Source organism: Anser brachyrhynchus (assembly GCF_964034855.1).
Source record: "Anser brachyrhynchus genome assembly, chromosome: 13".
Lineage (NCBI taxonomy): Eukaryota > Metazoa > Chordata > Aves > Anseriformes > Anatidae > Anser > Anser brachyrhynchus.
Genome location: NC_137708.1, coordinates 8,327,886 through 8,351,578, shown reverse-complemented (window position 1 = coordinate 8,351,578; position 23,693 = coordinate 8,327,886). Strand labels below are relative to the sequence as shown.

Here is a 23,693-nt window from a genome sequence, read left to right as displayed (position 1 = left end):
AGGCAGGAAAAGTCAGAGAACATTTTTGGGCATCAAGGGGTTCCTCATAGCCGCAGGCATGCCTGACAGAGCTCCCATGTGTCAGGTTAAACTCATGTTGGCGGAAGTGGGGCTTAAGGTATTCCCTGCTACTTGCTTCCCAAAAGCTGTAGCACCTTGGGATGCTATGCTCCACCTCTCTAGCCAGGCTTTTAGGAAACATCTTCCCTCCAAACACCAATTCTGAGACCTCCATCCTACAGCTCAAGGCAGCTCAGCATCTGCAGAGTCTGCACTGCAGGTACCAAGGGATAAGCACCATACATATTGCTAATTTAAAAAAAAAAAAAAGGAAAGAAAGAAAGAAAAACATGGCCTAAAATACAGCAAGCATTATTGCTACAGCCCGGTCATGCCATGGGAGGTCTTGATTAACAGGCCTCTGTTAATGACACAAATTAGCTCATTAGCATACAGATGATTCGGTGAGTGGCTGCAGTGGTGAGAATCCAAAATGCCTCATTAAAGATCTCCCACACGGCCACTGCCCCATGACTCAGTGCCGGCTGTGCAGCACCGCTGCAGTCCCTGCCGTGGGTGGATTTGTGCCCGTCTCCTCTGGGAGAGCAACGAGGGACAACCGTCCCGCCGCATCACCACCAGGCCTGCTTGGTGCTGGAAAACTCACCTTCGGAACCACCCCAGGCTACTTGTGCAGGAATCTGTCACGCCTCGCTGTGAAGAGGACTCGGGGATGACAAAGGCACTACAGCCAACACCAACACCATTTCCCTTGAGCTTCATCCCCCCACCCACATCCAGGCTTGTGGCCGACCGCATACCTACAAAACATCCGTTCCTAGCAGCACCTCATTTATCTTCGCCCCGCACCGCACCGAGGCAGCCAGCTAAACTACCAGTTAGCAACACACCGGAGGCAAAAGGCACGCCCACCGCCCAAAGCTACAAGCATCTGATGCGTAAGGAGAACAGATTAATTCCGTTCTGTTACATCCTGCATTTGGGTGGGCAAATAAATTAGGAATGTCACCTGTTTCATTATCAAGAGCAGCACGGTTTGTTTGCTCAGGCTGCTGTACAATACAGAGTAAGAGAGGAAGCACGCAGGAGCACGGTGAGCCAGGCACTGCAGTCTCTGGTTTGCAGCGTGCTGGGAAGAGGCACTGCCACCAGTCCCCTCTGCACCTATAGCTTCCTCCCCAAGCAGCTCCTCCTGCAGCTGCAGGCACAGTTTCTGCAGCATCTTCCCTTTTGTTCTACTGCCCACCCTTGGCTGCGTTTCCTCTTTGTTTTGCCAAACCCAAGTCCCGCAGAAGAACACATCAATCCTGTCGCCCTCCCCAAATCATAGGGCAGGCTTAAAAACCACGGGTAGGAAAGGAGTCAGAAAAACAGACACCACGTTTTGGGCTGTTTTCTTTGCCTTTTGGGTTTCTGGCGGGAGGGGAGCTCACTCCGCAGAGCGGCGCAAGGCAAGGATGCACTGCAGGGGAAAGGGCTGGCCAGACGGGATGGAGCTGCTGGGCCTCCGCACAGCCGAGGGACCGCGTCCAGAGACGGCACGAGTTAAACCCAGCTGCACGCTGCAAGGAAAAAGGAGCCTGGAGAAACAAGAGGCGAGACATCCTCGGAAGCGTTTGTATGCCTGAAAATGCGCCCATTTTTCCAAACTTATTAGCGGTACCAATAGAAGAGTCCAGCCTCCCTCCAAACCTTGGCTGATGCGTAAAAGGCTCTGTCCTTTGCCATGCCACGTCCTGCACTCTGTGCTGGCTGGCATCACCACCCCTGCAAGGGGCAGACCGGCAGCAGAGCAGGAAGACGCACAGGGCCCTGCACATCTCATGCCCAAAAGGTGCCCTCTGAGCCTTGTGGGGTCTGCAGAGAGGGGATCTGCCACGGGGAAATGACGGATATGTAAGCACTGTGGGACAGAGGGCACTAAAGTAACGACAAAAGCTCCGTCGCTGCACCCACGCTCTGCACAGGAATGCAAAGCAGAGGGGAGAAGCAGGAGAAGGTCGGTTATTTTAAGCAGCCATTGGCGATGATTCCCTTTGATTTTTCCCCAGCTCTGAAAAGCCCCCCCTGTCCTTTTGAAAGCCCGCCTTTCAGCTGGCGAAGCCTATTGAACTCCCGAGAAGAGCAAGTCCAGGATCAAGGCTTTTTTTTTTGAGGATGCTGAAGCGGGCTGAATGGGAGAGGAGGGCCCGAGTGACAGCAGGAACAATGGCACCATCTGAGACAGCACTCAAAAAGCAAAGCACCCGGGTGGACCAGGGCTGGGTGACCTCGCTGCAGTGCAGGCCGAGCACCAGAGCCGTACCCGAGCAGAGCCAAACTGAACCTGCAGCTCCCTCAGCCACCGGCTCTGGGCTCCACACAGCAATGGGGCTTTGCAGGAGCCTGTAAGGGATGGAGCAGCAAACCATGCAAGCCTTCCCACAACTGTGGCCCTGAAATGGGGCTGCGTATGAAATCTTCGTGGCTAGAAGCTGGAAAGTTTGCGCAGGATATGCAAGTTTTTACTGAATTATTTATTCAAGGACCAATTAACCTTCTCAGGAAAAAAGATAAACCTGCAGCCCATCTTGTGAAGTCACGGCCAAATGACTGTCATTTTTAGTCAAGAATCCGTCTGGGATTTGAGCATTAAACAAAGTGAGAGAACGTACAAGTAACAGATTGCCTGCTCATTTGCAGGGGCAGAATCGCGTGCGCTTACGAGGGGGGAAAGACTTTCACAAACCATCTGCCAAAGTCTTCTGGGCCACAAGTGGTCCTGTGAAACATCTCAGAAATCATGTTTCCTTCCTTTCCCCTTTTCCAAGTCCCAGCTGCAAGCTAAGAAACACACAGACTCAGATCCCCAAGCTCTTTCTTTCACCCTGCAAGAGCGGGAGTCGGAGGAAGGTGGCACGCCAAATCACGTGTGCCAGGCTAATGTTGAGCAACAGCAGGAATAGGTGGCTGCCTCCCGCTGCGAAATTATGAATGTGGAATTCAGAGCAAATTGACAGAATGAAGCTGTCAGCTCTTGTCCTTGGGCTCTGCAGCTTTGAGTGCTATCAGAGGCATCATAAACGCACACGAGTCCTTATCTAAAGTATATTCAGTGCAAGAACTGTGCAGTGCAGTCTCATTTCTCATCACATACACGCACTGTCCCAGAACAGGCTGCTGCCTGAAACATCAAGCCACAAAAACAATAAAATGGCATTTTGTTTTGTTTTGGTTTTGTTTTGTTTTGTTGTTTTTTGTTGGGGGAGGAATGGGTTGTTGTTTTTTTTACTTAGTTTTAGGAGAATCTCCCAGTCCACCAAAAACTGCTGCCAGGACACACAATGCAAGCAAAACCCTCCCAGCTCCCCAGACTTTTAAAGTCCTGGTGGCTTTGGGGGTTTGTAACAGCCAATGCTGTTTCCCTGCGCTGGCTCATTAATAAACATACTAATTCCTTCATTTCATTAGCCTCCTCCAAGTGAGCATGACACGGGTGCAGGGGGAACACTCAACCTCCCACCAACCACCCCAATTTCTTCCTCACAGTTTCGAGAAGCCCATCCCCACAACCTCCTGTCTGTCCCCACAGCAGGCAGGAGGCAGCTGGCTCTGAACGCCCCTGGGAGCCAGGTACTGGTGCAGCTTCAGAGGGAGCACTGATTTGAGAGGAGCCCAGGGAAAACCCTAACGGAGCGGCGCGATCAGCCCATTTCAATGCTTCCTCATTAATTTAGAGTAAGAGGTGCCTGAGGACTGCAGGGAACCTGCTTGCGGCCACATGGAAGTGATGCGCTGTGAGCAGCCAGGGGAGCAGATATGCCCCCCCCCCCCGCAGCTACTTTACCCAAGTCAACTGCAAAGGTGCAAAGCACAGCGCTGGTTCACGTGGGTGCCCGCATGCCAATGGAAACTGGGACCGGTGGGCCACAATTAAATGATACTCAAAAAGGACGATGACCACAGCACCAGGTTCTGCACGAAGCATCGCAGCCTCAGTGCAGCTGGTGGAGAGCAACCCCCCGCGGGCACCCAGCAGCAGGATGGCAGCACCGGGGCCACCGACACAGCCACTGTACAAGGCAGGGTGGCTGTGCAGGGGAAAGCCTTTTGTACCTTTGGCAAGCAAAACTAGCTGGGGAAAAACTGCGAAGTAGCACATGCGATCCTCACTACCAATCTGAGCATCTCCTTTCAGAGAGAGAGCGTTCTAAAAGTAATTCCCTGGAAGCTTTAAAAAAAGCTAATCAACTCTCCCTTGGAAGATAAGACGGCATTAGACATTGCTGGATACCTGCTGCTGTTGCTTCTTGTTCAGACCACAAGCACCACTCTGCTCTAAAGGACAGCTTGCTGTACTTAACCTTTGCTTAAACTCTATGTGGAGTTTCCATTTGCCTTCTCTGTGAACTCTTCTGCTTAAAGATTCGTTCTCCAGGAAGACACAGTACCACCTCCCCCTCCGCCCCCCAAGGGGATGGTCTCATTTTTAAAGATTTCCTCCTGCAATCTTCTCCGCTCTCTGTAGTTCACATATGTCATTTTATACCTATTTCTGAGTTTCCTTTGGGAGAAGCCGCACATTAAACTGAAAAGCGATTAACTATTATAATTGATTTGAATACAGACTCTGAAATGGTGATTTGCTACAGTATGCAGCTTCACACAGAACGGAGTATCAAAGACATCAAGAAAATGTGCTGCCTTTGTCAGTACCCTCAAACCCCTGAGCATCGCTCATCCCACACAGGAACCCCAGTCTGGCCGGTAACTCTGAAAACTGGAACACAGCTGCCTGCATTGGTGCTTCTTCCCCTTTCCACATTTCTTTTTCACAGCCCACTCTGCTAAATGTCACATGTATCATTAGCATTATAAACAGGGTACAAATGCATTCCTTATCTTCTAAGTCACCATAAAAGTGAACCTGAAGTCTATTACTCAAATGATGCTATAGAAATCTGCTTAATTAAATTCTAAAGGGCTTAAAACAAAATATACATTGTGATGATGTGGGATAGAACATAAACTTTTTAACAGTAGTAACCAAGCACATTTACCATTTCTACAGGTGTAATAAAAATGCTAATATATGTTAATGTTTAGTCTGTGGTTAATGTTTTGTCTTGTTAATTTCCCCAGGGCTTTTATTACTGATTTAAATCTGCCACACTACTCAACTGATTGCATTGCTTTCCACAAACTCTGTGGCACACTCTCAAACGAATACTGATTAACAGAAGTGAATAAACATTTAGCTAGGACAAACATTCTTATTATATGCTTGTAATCATTATATACATTTTGTCAGAAAGATGTGAAAGAGACAATTCCCCGCTCCCTCACTCTTCCCACAGCAGAAAATATGATTATGGGCTTAAAAATGAATTTACAGCCCTTTATTTTAGGAGGCACATCATTATTAAGTAAGTAATGATCGTTCTGGTTCCACGCACTCAGACGGGAACAAACTGGGTATGGTAACATAGATGTCTTCTACACATATTTCTCTAAAATTCCTCGTTAGTGGAGCACTGTTATTAATCAACCCTGTTGTAGCACAACCCATTATTCAGACATCACCTTGCAAGGATTACATAAGAGACAGCATCCTAAACAATGCACACCGAGCAGCAGGAATCGCAGGAAGTGACCTGCTCTCCACGCCGAGGAGAGCAGCGTTTAATAATGCATTACCTTTAAATAATGCAGTGCTATAATGTGTAAAATGCACACCAACACTAATGCTTAGAATAACAGAGCGTCTGTCACACCAGCGCCCGTGGTGACGCCCAGCACATGCTGCAAATGCTGGGGGACTCCTGCAGTTACCTGACCTGGTTACACTGAAGGCCATCACCATGATCTCCAGACCCCAAGGGCGGTAAGGATGTGTTTGTAAGAAGGAAATATAACCACGCACTTCATTTTTCATCATACCCTCCACACAGAGCAGAGCGCCACAGGACGCTTTGCAGAGGCTCAGCGCCGCAGCGGGAACACATGGCTCGGGGAGGACCCATCCGCACCCCCGCCTGCTGCACGAGGGCTCAGACGGCTGAAATCAGCTGGGGACTGCCACGGCATTCCCGTTACAGCACGCCACCCCCATGCCCAGCAGGACCTGACGTCCGGTGCTCGATGCGTACGTGTGCCAGGGCACCCGAGGTGTGCCACTGCGGCTCCCACCCCTGCTCCGACCCAGCTCCTCCACCACGTGGATGCCCTTTCGCTCAAAGGAGCCGTGACCTCAATTTGAGTCGAGCCCTTTCAAATGTGCATAAAATAATGCAAACAAGATGTTTCTTCCTTCTAGTGTCCCCAGTATGCAGCATTTAATCCGCCAGAGAAAGCTGCTTTGTGTTTAAGCAAAAGGCTGTTTATTGTTATTTATAGGTAGAGAGGAAGCTGGGCTAAATGAACACAGTTGTTCATTCTGCATTTATAATCTATGACATTCAATTAAAGCACAACTTTTGAAGTCAGTGTTTCCCTCCAGTGTTCTGTTAATTCCGTGTTTAACACAAAATTGGGTATTTCATTTCTTATGGTCAGAGCTAGGCAGCAGACTGCAGGGCATGAGCCTGGTGCCCTAGCACAGCCAACTGCCAGGATTAGTCAAGCAAAAAAAGCGTTTGCTTAATTTTCAGCACACGCTTATGCAGTTTTCCCAAGTGGAGACATTTCCTGGAACTGGGCCCCATAGCATACTAATGTACCCATTATGTTTTTAAGTTAGATCTATGCAATATGATGTTTCTTAGACAACCGAGCCACGGCTTTATTCCTGGAAAGAGACGGCAGCCTTGCCTGAAAAATGACAACATAGCAAAGTGAAAACGTGGAAGCAAAATCCAGAGAACAGCAGGAGTGAGCCAGACTAACCAAAGCCACGTCGAGGAGCAGTACTCGGTGCCCAAAGCCCAGCCCTTCGTCTGAAGCTCTGAGGCCCCAACCCATGGCGCAGCTCCCGCAGGGCACGGCTGCTCCCAGCCCCCTGCTGCCATCACGCCTCCAGGACTCTGAGGCCCCGAGGAGGCTGAAGTTTCCAACCCAACCACCTGATTTCAAAGCCATTGCTGAAAGAAAGACCTTGATAGAAAATCTGGACTCGAAGTAACGAAACTTATTTCTGCTAAGGATGTTACATACAATGCAATTACACAATCGGGCACGCTATTATACCATTGCTACTGCAGGTCCCAGGAGGACCCTCCCATTGCAGAGAGTTTTATCTATTCCAACTCAGAATGAGAAGCGAAGTAAAGAATTGGTTTGAGGGATTATCAGTTTCTACCACGAATTTTCTGCATCTCTACCTGTGGCACAGCGCCAGTGTACAAACAACCCCTTTGAGAGCACCAAGTTCAGTACATGCTATGAGCTCAGGCTCTCGGCGGCGGCGGCGAGAAGGTTACAACTCACCCACGGGCAGCAGCCAGCAACCGGAGCCTGGGGCAGCCCTGCCACCCGCGGGGTCACCCCTTGCAAAGTGCCACCAACACCGAGGGGGCTGCGGCAGGGAGAAACAGCACAGGGCAAACGCGGGAACGAGGAGGGCTCAAGGCAAGCGGGGTTCGCATTTGCCATTTTCCTTCTCTGAGTTAATTGGTTTCCTTTGCAGATTTCTGTGGATTTTAATATCATACTGCATTTTTTGCCTACGGCACTACAGAAACGAACAATCAGAGAAATAAATTCCTAGCAGTTTAATTTAGAGAGGAAAAACAGATACCTGCTGTCAGTCTGGAACATAAGCCAGCAACCTGGAGACAGGGCCTATAAGAGATTATTTAAGAGCAGCAGTGTCAGCTGGGTTGCAAATGTGGTCAATATCCACTGGTCCAACTTGCCCCCTGTAGCCTCAAGCAGAGATTCAATTATTCTTTGAGAAATACATTGATAAATAATTAAAAAGTTACTGCATGACTTTTTAAACCAGACTGATTCAATTTTGGAAGTATAAAGACATTATAATGTGTCAGCTAGCAATTAGCTACTGTACACTGTTTATTCTTGAATATAATCTTTGGGTAGAAGGGTAATATTCTTGGAAACGCAGCATTAACTTGTTCCTCAATGACTTTAATATGGCTCTTTTCAAATTACTGCTCATAAAATCTCGGGGAAGAAAAAATCTACTGATGATATCCACATCTCCTTAATTAGTTCTCTTTCTATCAGCAATCCAATAGCATAATATTTATACAAAAGAGAGCATGCAAAGCTTACTGCTAACTCTGCTTTAACTGTTGATGTCAAAACAAGGAGGTAAAAAACGTTGCTTGTTTTGTAATCCGTGCAGATCTGCACTCACAGGTATACACAGCTTTTTAGATTTATACTTCAATAAACTCTTGTACTGAAACCATCCCAAAGGTTTTTTACACCGCAAACAGCATTTTTCGCTATAAAACACCCTCCTTCCTTTCCATGCTGGGAAGGGGCAATGGAGCTGAACAGAAAAGCCTCCCAACCCCAAAGCACTCAGCGCCCGGCAATCCCCATCCAACCATCCCTTACAGAGGACCATAACCCTACTTATTTTAACTTTCCCATAGGAACAACCCCCAGCAGCCCCCTTCTGCCCCCTCCAACCTCCTTTCGTGTTCTCAAGACCGGTTCTGCTAAAACGACGAGGCTGTAGGCACCAAAGCCCATCAGATCATTTCAGCGGTTTTTAAGCTGCTTAATATCTTCAGCAGAGTAATAACAACACTTCACGTGCCAGCTAAGCCCAGAGGACCGCCAGGGTTCATTATCTGGCCACCTCCGCACCCGAGAGGCAGCGATGAGCGGCCCCGAGGGACACGGGAGCCCTCCCAGGAGGGTCCTCCCCTTGCCGAGGGGTGCGCGGGGCTCTGCCCATGGCAGTGCTGCAACCTGACGGAGCAAAGACTAAAATAAAAGTGCAATAATTGTTAATAACAGAAGGCGGTAAAAATTTCTCAGCACAGCAGAGATTAGCTGCTGGTAAAATTAATCCATTCAAGGCTAACAAAGGCTTCAGGAAGGCCCTGTGTTCTTCATTCACAGGGATTTTATTCATCTTTTGATTTTTTCTTAGTTTTGAAGCAACTAGATCCATTTGTATTTTTTTCCCCTTGGCAGCCAGTTCTAGCCTTATCCAATTAAAGGTCAAAACCAAGATAATTTACCCAAAACATGGCAGACAAGGTAAAAAGACTCCTATTAGATTTCTGCTCACGATAAAGGAATTACATTCTTCCCAAAGACAAATCAGGCTTATTGAAAATGTAAATCATTATTTTCTATAAAGATGTTTATATCTTCAGGGCTTTTTCTTAGACTTTGTTGTAACACATCTTGTTTTTACATGTACTGTGGTTAGTACAATTGAATTAAAGAATGACTTACAGCAGTAGATTAGGTTCTGCTTGATTGAGTATATATTTACAATGGAAATCGGTATGCACTTTTAACCTTGTTACAATGCTGCTTTATGTCTGATTAATATATTAAAGCAACTCATTCAACAATAAGCTGTTTGCAGACAAGTGAAATGAATTTGATTTTTTTATCACAATTCCTTTATTGACACTGACAAACCAATGTCTACAATCTGATTATCAGAAGTAAATTCCAACAAATTTCTACCAAATGATTCCAAAACATGGGGAGAAAGCACTGGACTGAAAGATGCTTTTAATGCATTTTTGCATATCTTCGCTTTGTACTCACTTTACAAGTTCCCACAACTCACCAAAAAGATAAAATTGTACCAAAATCTCTCCAGGCAGAAAGTGCTCCAGAAGTGGTCGCTTGCTCCTAACCAGTGACACATGCAGACACAATGGCAATGGCGTGAAGCAATGGTCAGAGCTGTGCTGGATGATTTTTTTTAGCATTTGTCATGCGGTCCCACCTGCTCTGAGATCCTGGTGAGAGCGGCTGGCCAGAGCCACCCTGGCATCACCTTCTGCGGTCCCCACTGCCCTCAAGCACCCCCAGCTCCCTAGGCTGTTCCTCAGAGAGGAGACCGGGGAAGGACGATTTAAATACCAGCACAGGCAGGTGCAATATCAAATACCTGCTCTCCGGTGCTCTGGAGAGCAGCTGCATGAAGTTTATTTGTACGGTGACACCGATCAATACCCGCTATCCAAGAGTTAATAAGCTTTAGAAAGAAGTAACTCAGAGCATGCCAGTCACCCTCAAATTATCATCAGTAACCACTGGGCTCACTTGCTCTATCCCCTTCCAGGTCAGTGTCTAAGAGCATAATCTCCACCACAGCAGATAGCACAGATGAGAATTAGGTGTGAAAATTGATTAGGTTAGAAAGACATACACCTGCAAAAAGAATTGCTAAATTCTCCAACTGCAGGTTTGATTTTTTTCCCCCTCTTTAAATAGAAATAACTGTGCCAAAGTAGCTGTAGGCTATCAACGCAGCTTTCTGCAGCCAGCCTGCTCTTGCTCAAATGAGTCTTTCAAAGAATAATTCAGTTAGCAGCCAACTTCACCCTCATGCGTACATCTGAGAGCAGGCTCTGCGCCCTCAGGGATTTATTAGTTGGGGAAACACAACAGGTAGAGATGATAAACGCCACCAGTGTGTTCTTGTTCTGCAGCAACCCAAAGAGGCCGAAAGCTCAGGCTGCCAGCAGCAAGGGGTGCACACACCGAAGTGGACAGTTGAAAAATCTGCCTCAACTCTTTCATTTTATTTTATTGTTTATAAATGTATTTGTAGATGGTATCTTTCATGTCCGGTACCTCAAAGCTACTTTATAATAAGATGTAAAAATGATATAACGTACAGCTCTGAGCGTATACCACATGCCGGCAGAGAATTCAAAATGAAGCAGAGTACTCATTGCAACCTAGTGCCTCATTTTCTGCAGTGCAAAACAAAACACTGCTGATCTGCCTGGGCAGCTCTGGGCACTATTTCTGCTTTGCAGAGGGCCACTTTTAAGTTTCTGTTTTGTTCTCGGTGCATTCATCAGCATTGCTAATAGGAGAGTTGGTTATAGTTTTAAGGCAGCAACACTCACGGGGGTTACTGTCACTGGAAGTAAACTCAGAGCAGTTAACATGAAGGATGCCCTGTGAATGACCTCAGATGGAGTTCTTGGTAGAAACTGCAGTCATGGATAATGAAGCCAAAAGAAGGGTTAGCGCAAAAAGCATTAATAGATGGATATTTGTGAGCATAAGTCTGGCATTGCAAAGCTGTGGGACTTAGCAAGGACACAATCTTTGAGAAAGGAAATGGACCAGAATACATTTTGCAAATAAGGAATCTATGTTCATAGAGGACGCCCGAGGCTGCAGCAATCTGGATGACAAGCAAAGGAGCTGTGTCCTCAGGGGTGACATTTAGGCATTTTATCTCCATGTTAAAACAAAGATATCCAGCCAGTTTTGAGAAAATCTCAGACACAGCTCCCTGATTCCCCATTAAGCTTAGAGAGCAATGCTTGTCTGAATGCAAGAAAGGTCTGGACAGAGCTAAATACAAAGCAAGGCAGCTCGTGCTGCAGAAGTACCTTCCCCAGTGCTCATCCAAAGCCTGGCAGGTCTGTGAGGACCTGGTTCCTACACTGCCCCAGCAGCAGAAGCCAGGGAGAACTGGTCACAAGAAAGTACGTGGGGGATAGGGCTTAGTACCCAGTATGAAAGCTATTTCATCCCTCCTCACTAACAGTGTGAGACTGTGCTCTGCATAAAAATCTGTCACCAACTCTTAGAAACAGCTCCTCTCCCACTTTCCGTGGATCTTGACTTCTCCCCAAAGAGCAGACACAAGCTTCACACAACCACCCGCTAGGCTGTCAGCTCTTACACCCAGCGATTTCCTCCCATGCAGCCACACACTTGGACTCACCCCAGACACAAAAATGCCTCCAAGTCACAGCCACTGCCTAAATGCCTCGGGATTTTTCTGACACTGTGATCTTTGGTTCAACTTGAAATTATTTTTTTTTCTCTCTCAAATTCATTTGCTTCAAATCTTCACACTATGTCCTTGATCATTACAGTTTACTATAAAATGAGGCAGTTTGAAACTTTGAAGCCTAAAGCCCAGCACCCAAGGAACACAGACTCCCTTACACCCCTTCCTGCAATACAGTCTGTTTTAGATATGATCACCAGCTCTCCTTTTCTACATCCCAAGCATCCCATGTTCAGCTGTCAAACACAGCTCTCATGGGAGCCAGGAATGAGAAGAGACACTGGGCTCCGTGCAGTGAAGTTGTATAAAATTGCACAGCTGTATACAATCATTTCCAACAGTTAAGACAGTTTGCTCTGCCACCGTTTCTGCTAGCTCTTACTACTAATATCAAGGCATCGCAGGACCAAATATCTTCTTTAATGCTTGCGAGCCAGTTGCACAACAACAAACCAGCTCCTCCACTAAAACAAGGAACAGGCCAAGTCACAGTATGCACAAACAGGTACACAGAACCAGCAATTAACCTGCACAAGATCTGTAGGCTTCTTGTGACTTCAGCTGAGGAAAGATGCAAGACATCCTGCCGCGTGCAGCCTGCACGCATCTCACACACACCATAGCCAGCACATGATTTGAAGTGAAGTCAAGCCGGGCTCAGCGGGCACCGTATGATATTCCCACCCATAAAATGCAGCAGCCTTAAAAAGCTCTTTTTATACCGCGGACTAGCAGGCATAAAGTTGCCACCAACTGTGTGATCTGCCTCCGACTGAAGTCAACGAAAAGATCTGCGTGAGCTTCGAAGCAAAGTTAGGTTTGGCATCAAACGCGTTGTCAGAGGATGCTCCCCATGCTGCTGCGCATGCATACAAGGAGGAGGGCGCAGCAGCAACCTTCCACTTTTAATTGAAATAAGCATCACTGGAAATTCCACTGAAATGCCACAACATGCCAGGGGCTAGAACACATCCAATTAAAAGGACAGAAGAGCAAAAAAGGAGAGGACAATATGAAAGTTTATGAACAGAAGCAAAATCAAATGCTATTTTAAATAAAACCCCTGTCGATATTCAACGGCATCTCCCCTGGCTTTGCACCAGCAGGTTTGAGCATCGCTGGCCACATCTGCTGCTTCCACCTAGCGGCCCCGCATGCTCATGGCTGGACCCAGTTTGGTGACAAACCGCACCCTGAGCCCCATCGTGCTGCCAGAGCGAGCAGGAGGCAAGGGTTTTACCCACTTTTACACCACTTTGCCCATGCTGGAGCCCAGAAGAAAATGGGCAAGGCTAACCAATGACTGCAACACGCGAAAATGTGCTGTGTCCTTTAGAAGCAGAGCTTTTGTTAGTAGAATTAACTAACCGTGTAACAACGACGACCTTCCTCCCTAGGCCAGACAAGGGATAACTTTCAGCAGGCTGGAAATAACCTCTGAGCTTCACTCCTATTGAGGGTCCAGAGCATCCATGCCAAGGTCACTTCCAAAAGCAAGATGCAGACCCTTGATTCACTAATGCGCATTTGAGCAGCATTAAACCTACAATCTAAGGCCAGAAGCAGTATGCCAGAGTCGCTTGATCAAAGTTTTTTGATGCTGGGTTGCAAAACTGCAGGTGTGAATAATTTTTGTTCTTGTTCTTTTAGAACCAGCTAAGCCACCAACAATGTAGGGATTTATAGATCAAAATCAATGCCTTACTATTCAGTGCTTTGCGATATGCTTCCCCAGCTATCAGAAAAATCTTTAATATCTGAACCTCTTCAGACAACTAATCATAATAGTCCCAAGATATTTTCACAGGAACGGGAACTTTGCTGATACTGTCCTTGGTGATCAGGTTTATTTTCATCCTGCAGCAGGAACAGATGCTTGCTTTAACATGTCTTATCAGGCACATTACACTGCATATCACAAAATGGTTAACAAAAGTACATGATAAATGCACCTTGGGATAACTATGAGTGGGTCTGAGCTTACTGAAAACCAAAACCTCACCAGCATTTCCAGCTTTAAGTGAAAAATGGAGCTAGCTACCAGCAAGCATTAGAGAGCAGCCTGAGGATTAAACTTTTCCGATAAAGAAACTGAAAATACAGAGGCAGTACATCCAGCTGACTATCCCAGGAGCTATGCCAACAGAAAGCAACCCGCATTAAAAGTACAAAGAAACCGATCTCAGTGTCTCAAAGGGAATGACTTCTCGAACAGCGCTGTAATTTCAAAGCTTGCCTCAGAAGTCTCTTGCCAGCTTCAGCATAGAAAGAAATCCATTAGCAGATAGGAAAACTTGCCAGGGCTCCCTGCCACCACCCCAGCAGTGTAATCCATGGAGCAAAGCAGCTTCCAGCTTGGCACCGGGGGAGGTGCCTCCAAAAGCAGCCCCTGGGCAGCACCCAGGGCAAACTGCACCAGCCCACTGCCGGATGCTGCACAAATACACTGAATCACCACATATGGAGACAGATGTAATTTTCGTCCCTGCAAAAGCTCCTTTACTTATGTATTCTTGAATTCCATTCCTGTGCATCTGCAGGTGCTGCAAATTTCTACACTAATTTGCAACAGCAGTGCTTCTCTCAAAGGTGCTATTAGCAACCAAAGTAGCCAATTATATTTTCAGCATGCTCAGGGTTTCCCTAGCAGGGTTCCCAAAAAAGCGAAGTGCAGATGAGGCCCAGTTCACCTGGTCCTGCCCACTCTGGGAGTCCCCCAGCAGCTTCTCATGGCCAGCACCAGAGTCAGGTTCAGAGCCAGCACTCGGCCTGCGCTGGGGCAGCTGAGCACTCCAGCTCCACAAAAAAAACCAAAAACCAGTCTCCCCAGCTGCCTTGCACAGTGGCTTCAGCTTCTCTCCTCACCAGCTCTGCAGCACTGCTATATCACCTATTTAACCCAGACCTGAGCAGTATTTTAGAAGTGTTTGCAGCAAAGTGAAAGAGTAGGATCTGTTCACAGTGCAAGCACATCAAGAACGGCACCCTGATCCTATACGGCGCTGGTTCCCTTCCTCCAACATGTTCCCCCTCTGACCACAATCAGTTGAACAAAGGTCTGGCTACCCTCGTTCTGCAATTTACCTAGGCTTTCTAGAAACTCAGCCATCAGTCCTAAGTGAAGGAAAATGTTTTGCTGAGCTCCCTGCTGTCTTCTTTCTAGGCAATACTCCACAAACAGAGAGCTGCGCACCTCCACTGATTGTAAGGGAAGCACCAAAGTCTCAGCAGCCCTGTCAGCCCATGGCTTTATGTTTATACCTAGAGATGAAGATCTGAAGTTTACTGATACATTTTTGAGTGGCAGGTTTGTCGGTGTTTTTCATAATTTACTTTTGCTATGAAACTTGCAAGGCCAATCGGAAAGATCTTGTATTCATTTGCAGCCTGCTCTTATTCCTTGGTTTGGTTGTGCTACAAACATATCAGCTACACAGAATCTTTTGTGTCCAACCTTAATTACACCAGCAGGTGCAGGTCCTGCCGTGCAGAGAATCTGCTGTGCAAGGCAGGGATCAGCACCCTGCAATCCCACGTCCAGAGGTGCACCACAAGATAGTTAAAGGGCAGAAGTCCTGCCAGCCCCATGAGAAGGGCTGAGAAGTGACATGTGCCCTGCCAGACACATATTTCAAAGTAGCTAATAAAGCCAAAATTGAATCCTTTTCTCTGATGAATCTCAGCTGCAGGCATACCCCCTGCCCTTCACATGCAATATGCGGCTGGAGCATCAACTCAAGCCACCCACCTTTTCTCGTTTGGGTCTCGCTGGGCAATGCATTGCCTGTTTCCTGCTCTGTTGGGATGGATTCAAAACCCTAATGAGTTACAGGGAGGAAAAAAAATATTTATGTAAACAACTTACTATCTGTGTCAAGTCAACAATATTCACCTCAACTCCACAACCTTCCAAAATAAAACTGCAGTGCTGGTTTTAGGCAGGGAATCCCAGAGGAGGATCAATGATTAGCTATGTAAGACACCCAGACCTATTGTCTCTCATGTACTTTCAACAAGAGAGAAAACATTAACTTCAAGGGGTGGGGGGATTGAATATTTTATGACGTTTATTTGTACTGCATCTCTGCCTTTTTTGTGGTAGAAAGCACAGACTGACTATAATTGCTGCTCCCTGCATTCATGATTAAAATATCTACAAGACGTAGAAGTACTAGGCACTGTTTCAACACGGAAGAAAGTATCAGACAGGAAAATCTATAGATACAGTGAAAGACAGAATATTTTTCCTAATCTACCCAGAGACTCAGCCGACTTGATGAAGTATTTTAATAGTATAGTTTAGGGGTGACATTTTTAAACAGAAAAGTTGTAGAAATGATTAAACCTAACACCACCATTGCTGACAAATTAACTATTAAAGCAAGGCTTTGTATTAAAGCAAGGCTTTGGGAGGGAACTGCCTCATGCCATAATGCTATGAAATTCATTCTTGTGCATTGCCATTTGTTCACCAGGAACACCACCGGTTTACATTTAAATACATGCCTGAAGGCACGTGATTTCCACAAGCAGAGCAACAGCAGCATGACTCTATCTTAGGGTCTGCGGAGCTCCACAGAAACCTCCCTAGAGGCTCTGCAACACCTCTGGGGCTGAGGTTCAAATGCCCTCTTGTAGTTAGGTCTGCTGCAAGCTACAAAATGGGTCCAGATCCTTGTGCAAATACCTGCAACACAGCCTGAGGGTGGCAAAGAGGGACAAAGGAGCAGCCACATGGAAGAAGGATGCATTGCTGGGTAATGCCCACACAGACCCAAAACATCAGGAAAAAATAGTACCATTGCGGAAGTGCCGCCAAAGACAAAACAAAGAAGTCTAAAGGACAGATAAGGGCAGTAGTGTTGTTATTCAGGCTATAATCACTATGGGCATGGAAAGTAAGTTTTCCATAATTCCAGTAGATTTTAACGACAATTAAATAACCTGTGATTATGCTTAATAACATGCAGGTGAATTGAACTTTGCCTACAGAAATGCTTGTGGCCAAGGTCAGAAATAAAACAGGCTGATACAAAAAGCCAGCACAAGAGCAAAGCCCCACAGTTTCAAAGACAACTCCTGTGGCATTTTAGACTTTGATATGACGATGGTATCTAAAAACAATCATATTTACAGGATAACAGAAACTACAACTGTTTGCTTCCAGGTATATTCTTTGAAACTCGATATGTGCTGATAAGTTTAACAGAGAAACTTTCATTCCAGCACAACCAAAAAAATTGTGTTCTATCACTGACGGGCAGAGATGTTTACCCCAGATCCCAGACACATACAGACCAACAGAGCTGGGCCACCTGCAACACCGTAGTTATAACTGTCAGCTCTTCCATCACTGCCCTATTCCTCTACTGAACAGCTCACAGCTTCATTTGTAAAACAGTTGCTCCTGGCTCAGGTTTGACATAAGAGTTTGAGCTGAGCAACAGCAGTATTTTAAGAATAAACTTTAAAGACCCAGTGGCCATCCTCTTTTAGTGACAATTGATAGACACTTGGCTTGCTTGCCTTGGATTTTTTCCTCTGCACTCCTATAACTCAAAAATGTCTATAGAGCAAATAAAAAGAATCTCTCAAGTATTAAATAATCAAGAGGAGTTATGCTGAAGCACCTAACTATATATGGCACTAATGAATTCAAACTACTCTGTCAAGTACAAAAGCACTGAATGGTTATGTGGTGCTCAGTGTTTGTTTGTTTTGGTTTTTTATTATTTCCAAGGAAGTCAATTTATGTTCTGATTTGGCTAAGGATGGGCAGACAATGGCTCTACTGCCACGGCTTGTGTTAACTTCGGCAGCTCTTTGTCTACTTGTCCTCCCACAAACACATTTTCAGTAGACAGATCAAGGTCTCTATTTGATAATATAATTGACAGTCATGTTCCTTCACTGCATACGTGGAAGTCTTCAAGAAGAAAAAATACATTTTTAATGTTGTGCCAACAAGAAAAGAATATGGGAGGAAAAACTTCTCATTTCAGGACTATACAGCAACACATACTGCACGTGCTTGCACAACCTGGCATGCAGCCCATACGGGCAGTATTTCCATTCTGCCTTCCCATCTACAAGCACACCATGTTTACTGGTGCAAAATGTTTTGGATGCTTTCACTCACAGCTGAGTATGGCTTCCAATCTTTTGAGAACAAATACAATGTTCTACACACATTGTGTGTACAAGGAAGTTTTGTTTCTTACTGCCCTGGAAATGCCAATTGGGCTCACGGTTTAGCTAGGTTTTCCCTCATATACATCACCACCACCTGTAAATGAGTTGCATGAGTTGTCTCTCACCTGCCCTAAAGCTAAACCTACAACTACATCTCTGCTCCTTTGCTGTTCCTGAGAAGGATGAAAGGTTCTGACCAGCTGGAGCTTCATTCTTTGATCATGCAACACTGAAGAAAAACATAACAAAATTAAAATACAAAATAAAGCAAATTTCAGAGTGTTGTCTGTGAATTTATGCACTTTGTCCTCCTTAGCACCAACTATGTGGAAACTCCAGGCCAAGCTCTTAGCAGAGCAGCTTCTCTGTCCTCTAGCACAGCTGTTCCCTAGCAGTTACTTCCCTGGCTCCAAAATACCAGAAGTTGTGCCTGGCAGAGCTGCCACCCTGGGACCTGGAACCTCCCAGTGGTCTGGGGTGCACGAGAAATGCTTGGTAGGCTGCTGTTAGGGATTCTCTGCAGGGAAGAGCTAAGGCATGCAGTCTTTGACAAGCAGCTTAAAAAACGGTGTCCTGTAAAGTACCTCAGAGCCTTGGTCACAGCCACCTCCTGGTCACCGCAAGATGTGTAACGTAGCTTCCTGGAGGTTTGGTCCCTAAACCTCTCCCAAGCAATAAAGGGAGTTTGCACCAAATGTGCCAAACTACCCCAGGGGTGTGAAACCACCAAGGTGCCACCACATCATTTCACAGTCCTCATAGAGCACGTCTCAGGCAATCACTGAGCAAAAGTGGCACATAAAACGGCATAGAAGAGTGCTGTTGGCTGAATGCCCCATAGGTCAAAATCCATAATCCAATCCATTGCCACGGCCCGAAAAAAGATAAGTTACTTACACTGCAAGTACTACAGTGACCTACATAGACACAACTCTTTTGTAGACAGGAGTCAAGAATGACAGGAACAAGCAGCTAACAGGGAAACTGTGGCAGATTTTAATCATTGTTGGCTTTCAGCAAAGCATAACAACATTCCCACACCTTTGCCCACATCCCCAACTCTACCCTACCTGCATGGAGCAATCAACTGTGTCTCAAGAAAATCTCTTTTGCAAAACAAGTGTTATGTTACTGCATTCCACTTATCCTTGGCATTCAAACAGAGCAGCACTATTTTCTGAACAAGAAAGCCTCAGTTTCTCAGGAGGCTCAGAAATTCACACAATGTGTTTTTAAAATGTCAGGTCACTCCTAATAAATAAGAAATAACCTTACCCCTGGGATTAAATGCAGCCCAAAATCGGAATGAGTTACCAATACAGGGAAAACCAGACCTCCTTTAGTAAATCAAGAAACATGGAATGCCACAATATATGCCTCTACTTGGCATCTATTTGGAGGTATATTTTAGTGATGTTAAGTGATGAAGAAACAGTTTTCTACCCTGCTCGGCTTCATGACCTTTGAACCACAGATGGTCTCCTAAAGACCATCCCCCAGGATGCCCAACACACCAGGAAAAAGAGACCACAGGGCAACGCAAGTCTGGCCCCTGCTAATATAAACACTCACATATAATTTGAGGTTTACTGCACTTCACGTCAGAATGAGTGAGACAGGGGACACCTGGACAGCAGGACATCCTTTAAGACCTACCCAAAGCAGGAAGAGTACCCAGGAAGAACAAAAGATGCTGGGACATCTCAGCTCATGATCTACTGTCCCAGCTACAAGGCTGATGCCGGAATGAATCCGCACTTTTCAGTTGTGACCAATCTGAAAAGAGGCAAAGCCCTAAGACGAAGCCCAGTCCCCACAAACACCAGTCTCAAATGCTACCAAAAGTTTTAAAAATCAGAGAACCGAGGAGGAAGTACAGAGGAGCTGGAAATCAGAGCATGTGGTGACTGTCGGCTGGAGAGGGATGGATTGGTTACACCACGTAGCACATGTGGTACACAACCGAGCCCTGCTGTGGAAAAGAGCATGAGGAACTGCAGAAAACCACTCACAGTTGTTGAGAGTTTTCCTTCATTCTTCTGCACGTAGACAACTGCGTCCCGCACCAGGGAGAAGAGATTCAGGAGGACATGCTCCATGTCATAGATGCCGTGCATGCCTTTGGTCAGCCCCTCCAGAGAGCTGATGTACTCTCGCCAGTGGTGGTCAATCTCTACGACGCCCGCCAGGCATCCGTGCATCACCGCGCCACAGTATCCAACACAGGGCTTGGCCATGAGGAGCCCCTGGCAGTGCGAGCAGTACCACATCTTTAGCAGCGCTCGTCCACAGTCCTTGCTGAATTTCAAGTGGTCAGTAGTGTTTATAACCTCGATCCCCAGGTTGAGTGCCTGTAAAAAGACTCGCGTGGTTTGCAGTGACTTGGACACCTGCGTCATCATCATCTTAGGGTAGTTACCAAAGGCTTTGAGGTCTCTCCTGGCTGCCCGCAGGCATTCAGTCATTTCTACGGAGGGATCAGGGAAGCCAGGATTAATCAAATGAGAGTAGACCAAAGGGAATAAACTGTCAAAAAATTCATTTATCATGTCATTGACACTGATGTCAGAGCCCAGTATGTACAGTGAGACATCAGTAAAAAGTTCTCCAACAAACTTAAGAGCTCTGGTCCCCATGCTCTGGTAGTGGTTCCTAAACATGCTGTTGGTGAAGTTCCTTGCATGCCGTACTACAATTTCAAAGGCTTCTGCAAAACAGAACAAAAAAAAAAAGTTAAGATGATGAGCTCAGAAACAGGGAGGATATTAGACCACACCAGCTGCAAAGGCTGGCCCCATCCTGCCCACTTTGGGTCAAATGCCTACCAGCAGCGATGCCTGCTGCAAAACTGACCATCACCAGCAATTTTCAGGGGAACGCATATATCCTTCAAACACAAGCTACATTTCAAAATGGCAAAAACTATGATCTAGTTAACATTTCAGCTTTTAAAGAAAATATTGATTCAAGAAAAGGGCTAGACTGCAATTTCATTCGCTCCCTCTTCCATATTGATTTGAAATTAACAGAAGTTCTATCTCAAGGCAATTCAAGACAGAGATAAATGTTTGACAAACTATACAGTGTTGAAAATCAGGAAACAGCAAATGCTGACATTCCATTATGAATAGAAAAATATATACGGGTTTAATCATGGAGCCGACCCTCAGAACCAACTCTGCACTAAGTGTCCTCAAAGTCACCTGAAAAGCCTCTGCAGCTCCATAGTTTTCCCAAATGCACCAGGATTCACTTGAGCTGCAGATCCGACATTTTTATCTGCCCTGGACATGAGCTGTTCCATAGCCCAAAGGGATGCTGACAGGCAGTGACAGCATCCATCTGTGGGTGCATGGCCAGGTCGCTCTCACACACTTCAGGCTGCACCGAGCTGCCCAGGAAGCACAGCAGCAAGTTTCATACTGAGACCGACGACTTGCAAGAAAAACCGGTGTGCATTTTCCCCTCTCTTCCTTCAAAGAGGCGAGGAGTTTCTGCACACACCTCCATGCGGCAAGCAGGAGAGCCTCCAACAACGCAGCCACCCCGCAGTTATTCCCTTAATTATAGTCCTAACCAGGAGGCTTCCAAAATACCCAACTATGTGAAGACAACCTATCTACACACTCCTGTCCCAGTTTGCAAGTTAAAGCATTTGTAGGGGAGGCCACGAGTGCAAACTAAATTCCTTTTCTTTGGCCAAATATCACCACCAGCCTGCATCCCATTCTCCAGGGTACTGGTCATAAAATGCTAAAAATAACGAACAGCCTCTCAGCTCACAGGTCACTGACACCCTGCGACGTAGCCGCTCTCAGCTGTGGCACTCTGGAAATATGCATCCAGGCTCAATTTGCATGGAAATTATTCATGTTCAATAATTAAAGGGAATGTTTAATTTTTAAAACAGTAAGTGTTATTTTCTTCCATTTGTTGAGCCTGAGGTGCAGCTGAGCGTGGCCTGACGCCTCTCCACGGGGGTTCGATATCAACGTTATCACAAGCAGTGGTGGGCCCCGCTGCTCGCCCTGCCTGGCCTCCGGCATTAACCACGACCTTTGGAAACCACCACGGCTCCGGCACTCCAGGCGGTTTCTCCCCAGGCGCACGCACCTTGCAGACAGGGACCCGATGCTTTTTGCTGTCCCCCATACCAGCATGCAGAAAGCTACGGTGCAAGCAGCAATCAAAGCAGAAATTACCGAACACAGCTTTTCAAGCCACCCCACCTGGCGCGTGCCCATCTCCCGGACATGCCCCTAAGGCACACGCCAGCGCGTGTCACCCGCAGAGCCCAGGCACACCAAAGCAAGAGCCTGAGCTCTCTCGACACTCGCGCTGCCCGAGCAAGCCCATCGCAGCCATCTGCGTTCACAGACGGCAGCCATCCTTCCTTCCTGACACCACAGATTGAGGGACGCAGCGGTGAAGGACACAGAGCCCGCTCCTCACGCCTCCCTCCCCATGACAGCAGGCATCTCGCTCCTCACACGTGCCGATGCAGAACATTGCAACGCTTGCCAGGCGTAACAGCACAGCCGATGCTGAGGGGCAGATGTCTGGGCTCTGACAGGAGAGCAAATTCGGTTTTCTGCTATAAAAAGTTATTTTTTTAAAAAAATAAAAAAGTTTCTTTAAATAGGGCACAGGGATTATGAAACTTTTTTTCTCCTTTATCCTCAAGAGCACCAGAATAGCTTTTGCCTCAACAAAGAGCACAAAGCACTTTTTGGGCCAGCATTTTTGACAGCACTGCAGACAGTGCCAGGGTTTTCATGCTGTGCCTCACCATTCGCCTTTAACCTCTTCTCTGTTAGTTCCCTTAGAAAAAAAAAATCGTCCCCTCTTCCTTCTTCTTGCTCCTCTATGCTTTGGAAGTTATCATCAGAGCCAAGAGACCCTTCGCTGATTAGAAAAATATTCCAAACTCCTATGCAAACCTCCTACAGTGAGAAATGCTTCAGAAAGGAATTGAGAACAGTGGCGCATCAGAAGAGCATGCACACACAGTCCCACTGCTTTAAAGGTCATGACATGCACATAATTTTTATCATAATAACTGGCTAAGAGTGTCTATTTTATGCGCCTTGGAGCCTTTGCATATAACCATTAGAGAGCACAACAGGGACTATAAAAGCATATGGAGCCTCCTGCTGCCCCATTAATAGATGCAAGAAATAATAAAACTTGGTTAAAAAAAAAACAAAGTCTCCCAGATCCAAAATATTTTATAACCAGCTCCCCTAGTTGCTTATTCTGAACTATTCCTCACAAAGGGCTGGCTACATGAATATTAAACCCCCAGCCACCAGAAGTGACCCAGAGCCAGACTGCGAGCACAAAGAGGCGGCAAGTTGGCGGGGCAGCCCCCTGCGCTCATGGGAGCCAGCCTCGAAGGGAGGCGAAAGGGATGCAGCACTACAGCAACAGCATGGGCTTCTGCTCTCTCAAAACCAACAGGCTGGATTTGCTGCCGGTAAAAACCGCCCTGCTCATAACATGGCATTATTGGAACTCCTATTGCTGGAGGACAATTGAATCTTCTTTTTTTTTCTTTTTAATTTATTTCAAGGATATT

At 46.4% G+C, this 23,693-nt stretch overlaps 1 protein-coding gene across 4 annotated transcripts in view; it reads right to left on the bottom strand.

Moving 5' to 3' along the window:
- The window catches only part of GPC3 (glypican 3), a 149,247-nt gene that overhangs the window by 62,293 nt on the left and 63,261 nt on the right, over positions 1-23,693 (bottom strand). For all 4 annotated transcript variants that reach the window (XM_080553709.1, XM_080553710.1, XM_080553711.1 and 1 more), the window contains exon 3: positions 20,128-20,822. In XM_080553709.1, coding sequence (XP_080409835.1) covers positions 20,128-20,822 — 695 coding nt within the window. The remainder of the gene's footprint in view (positions 1-20,127; positions 20,823-23,693) is intronic.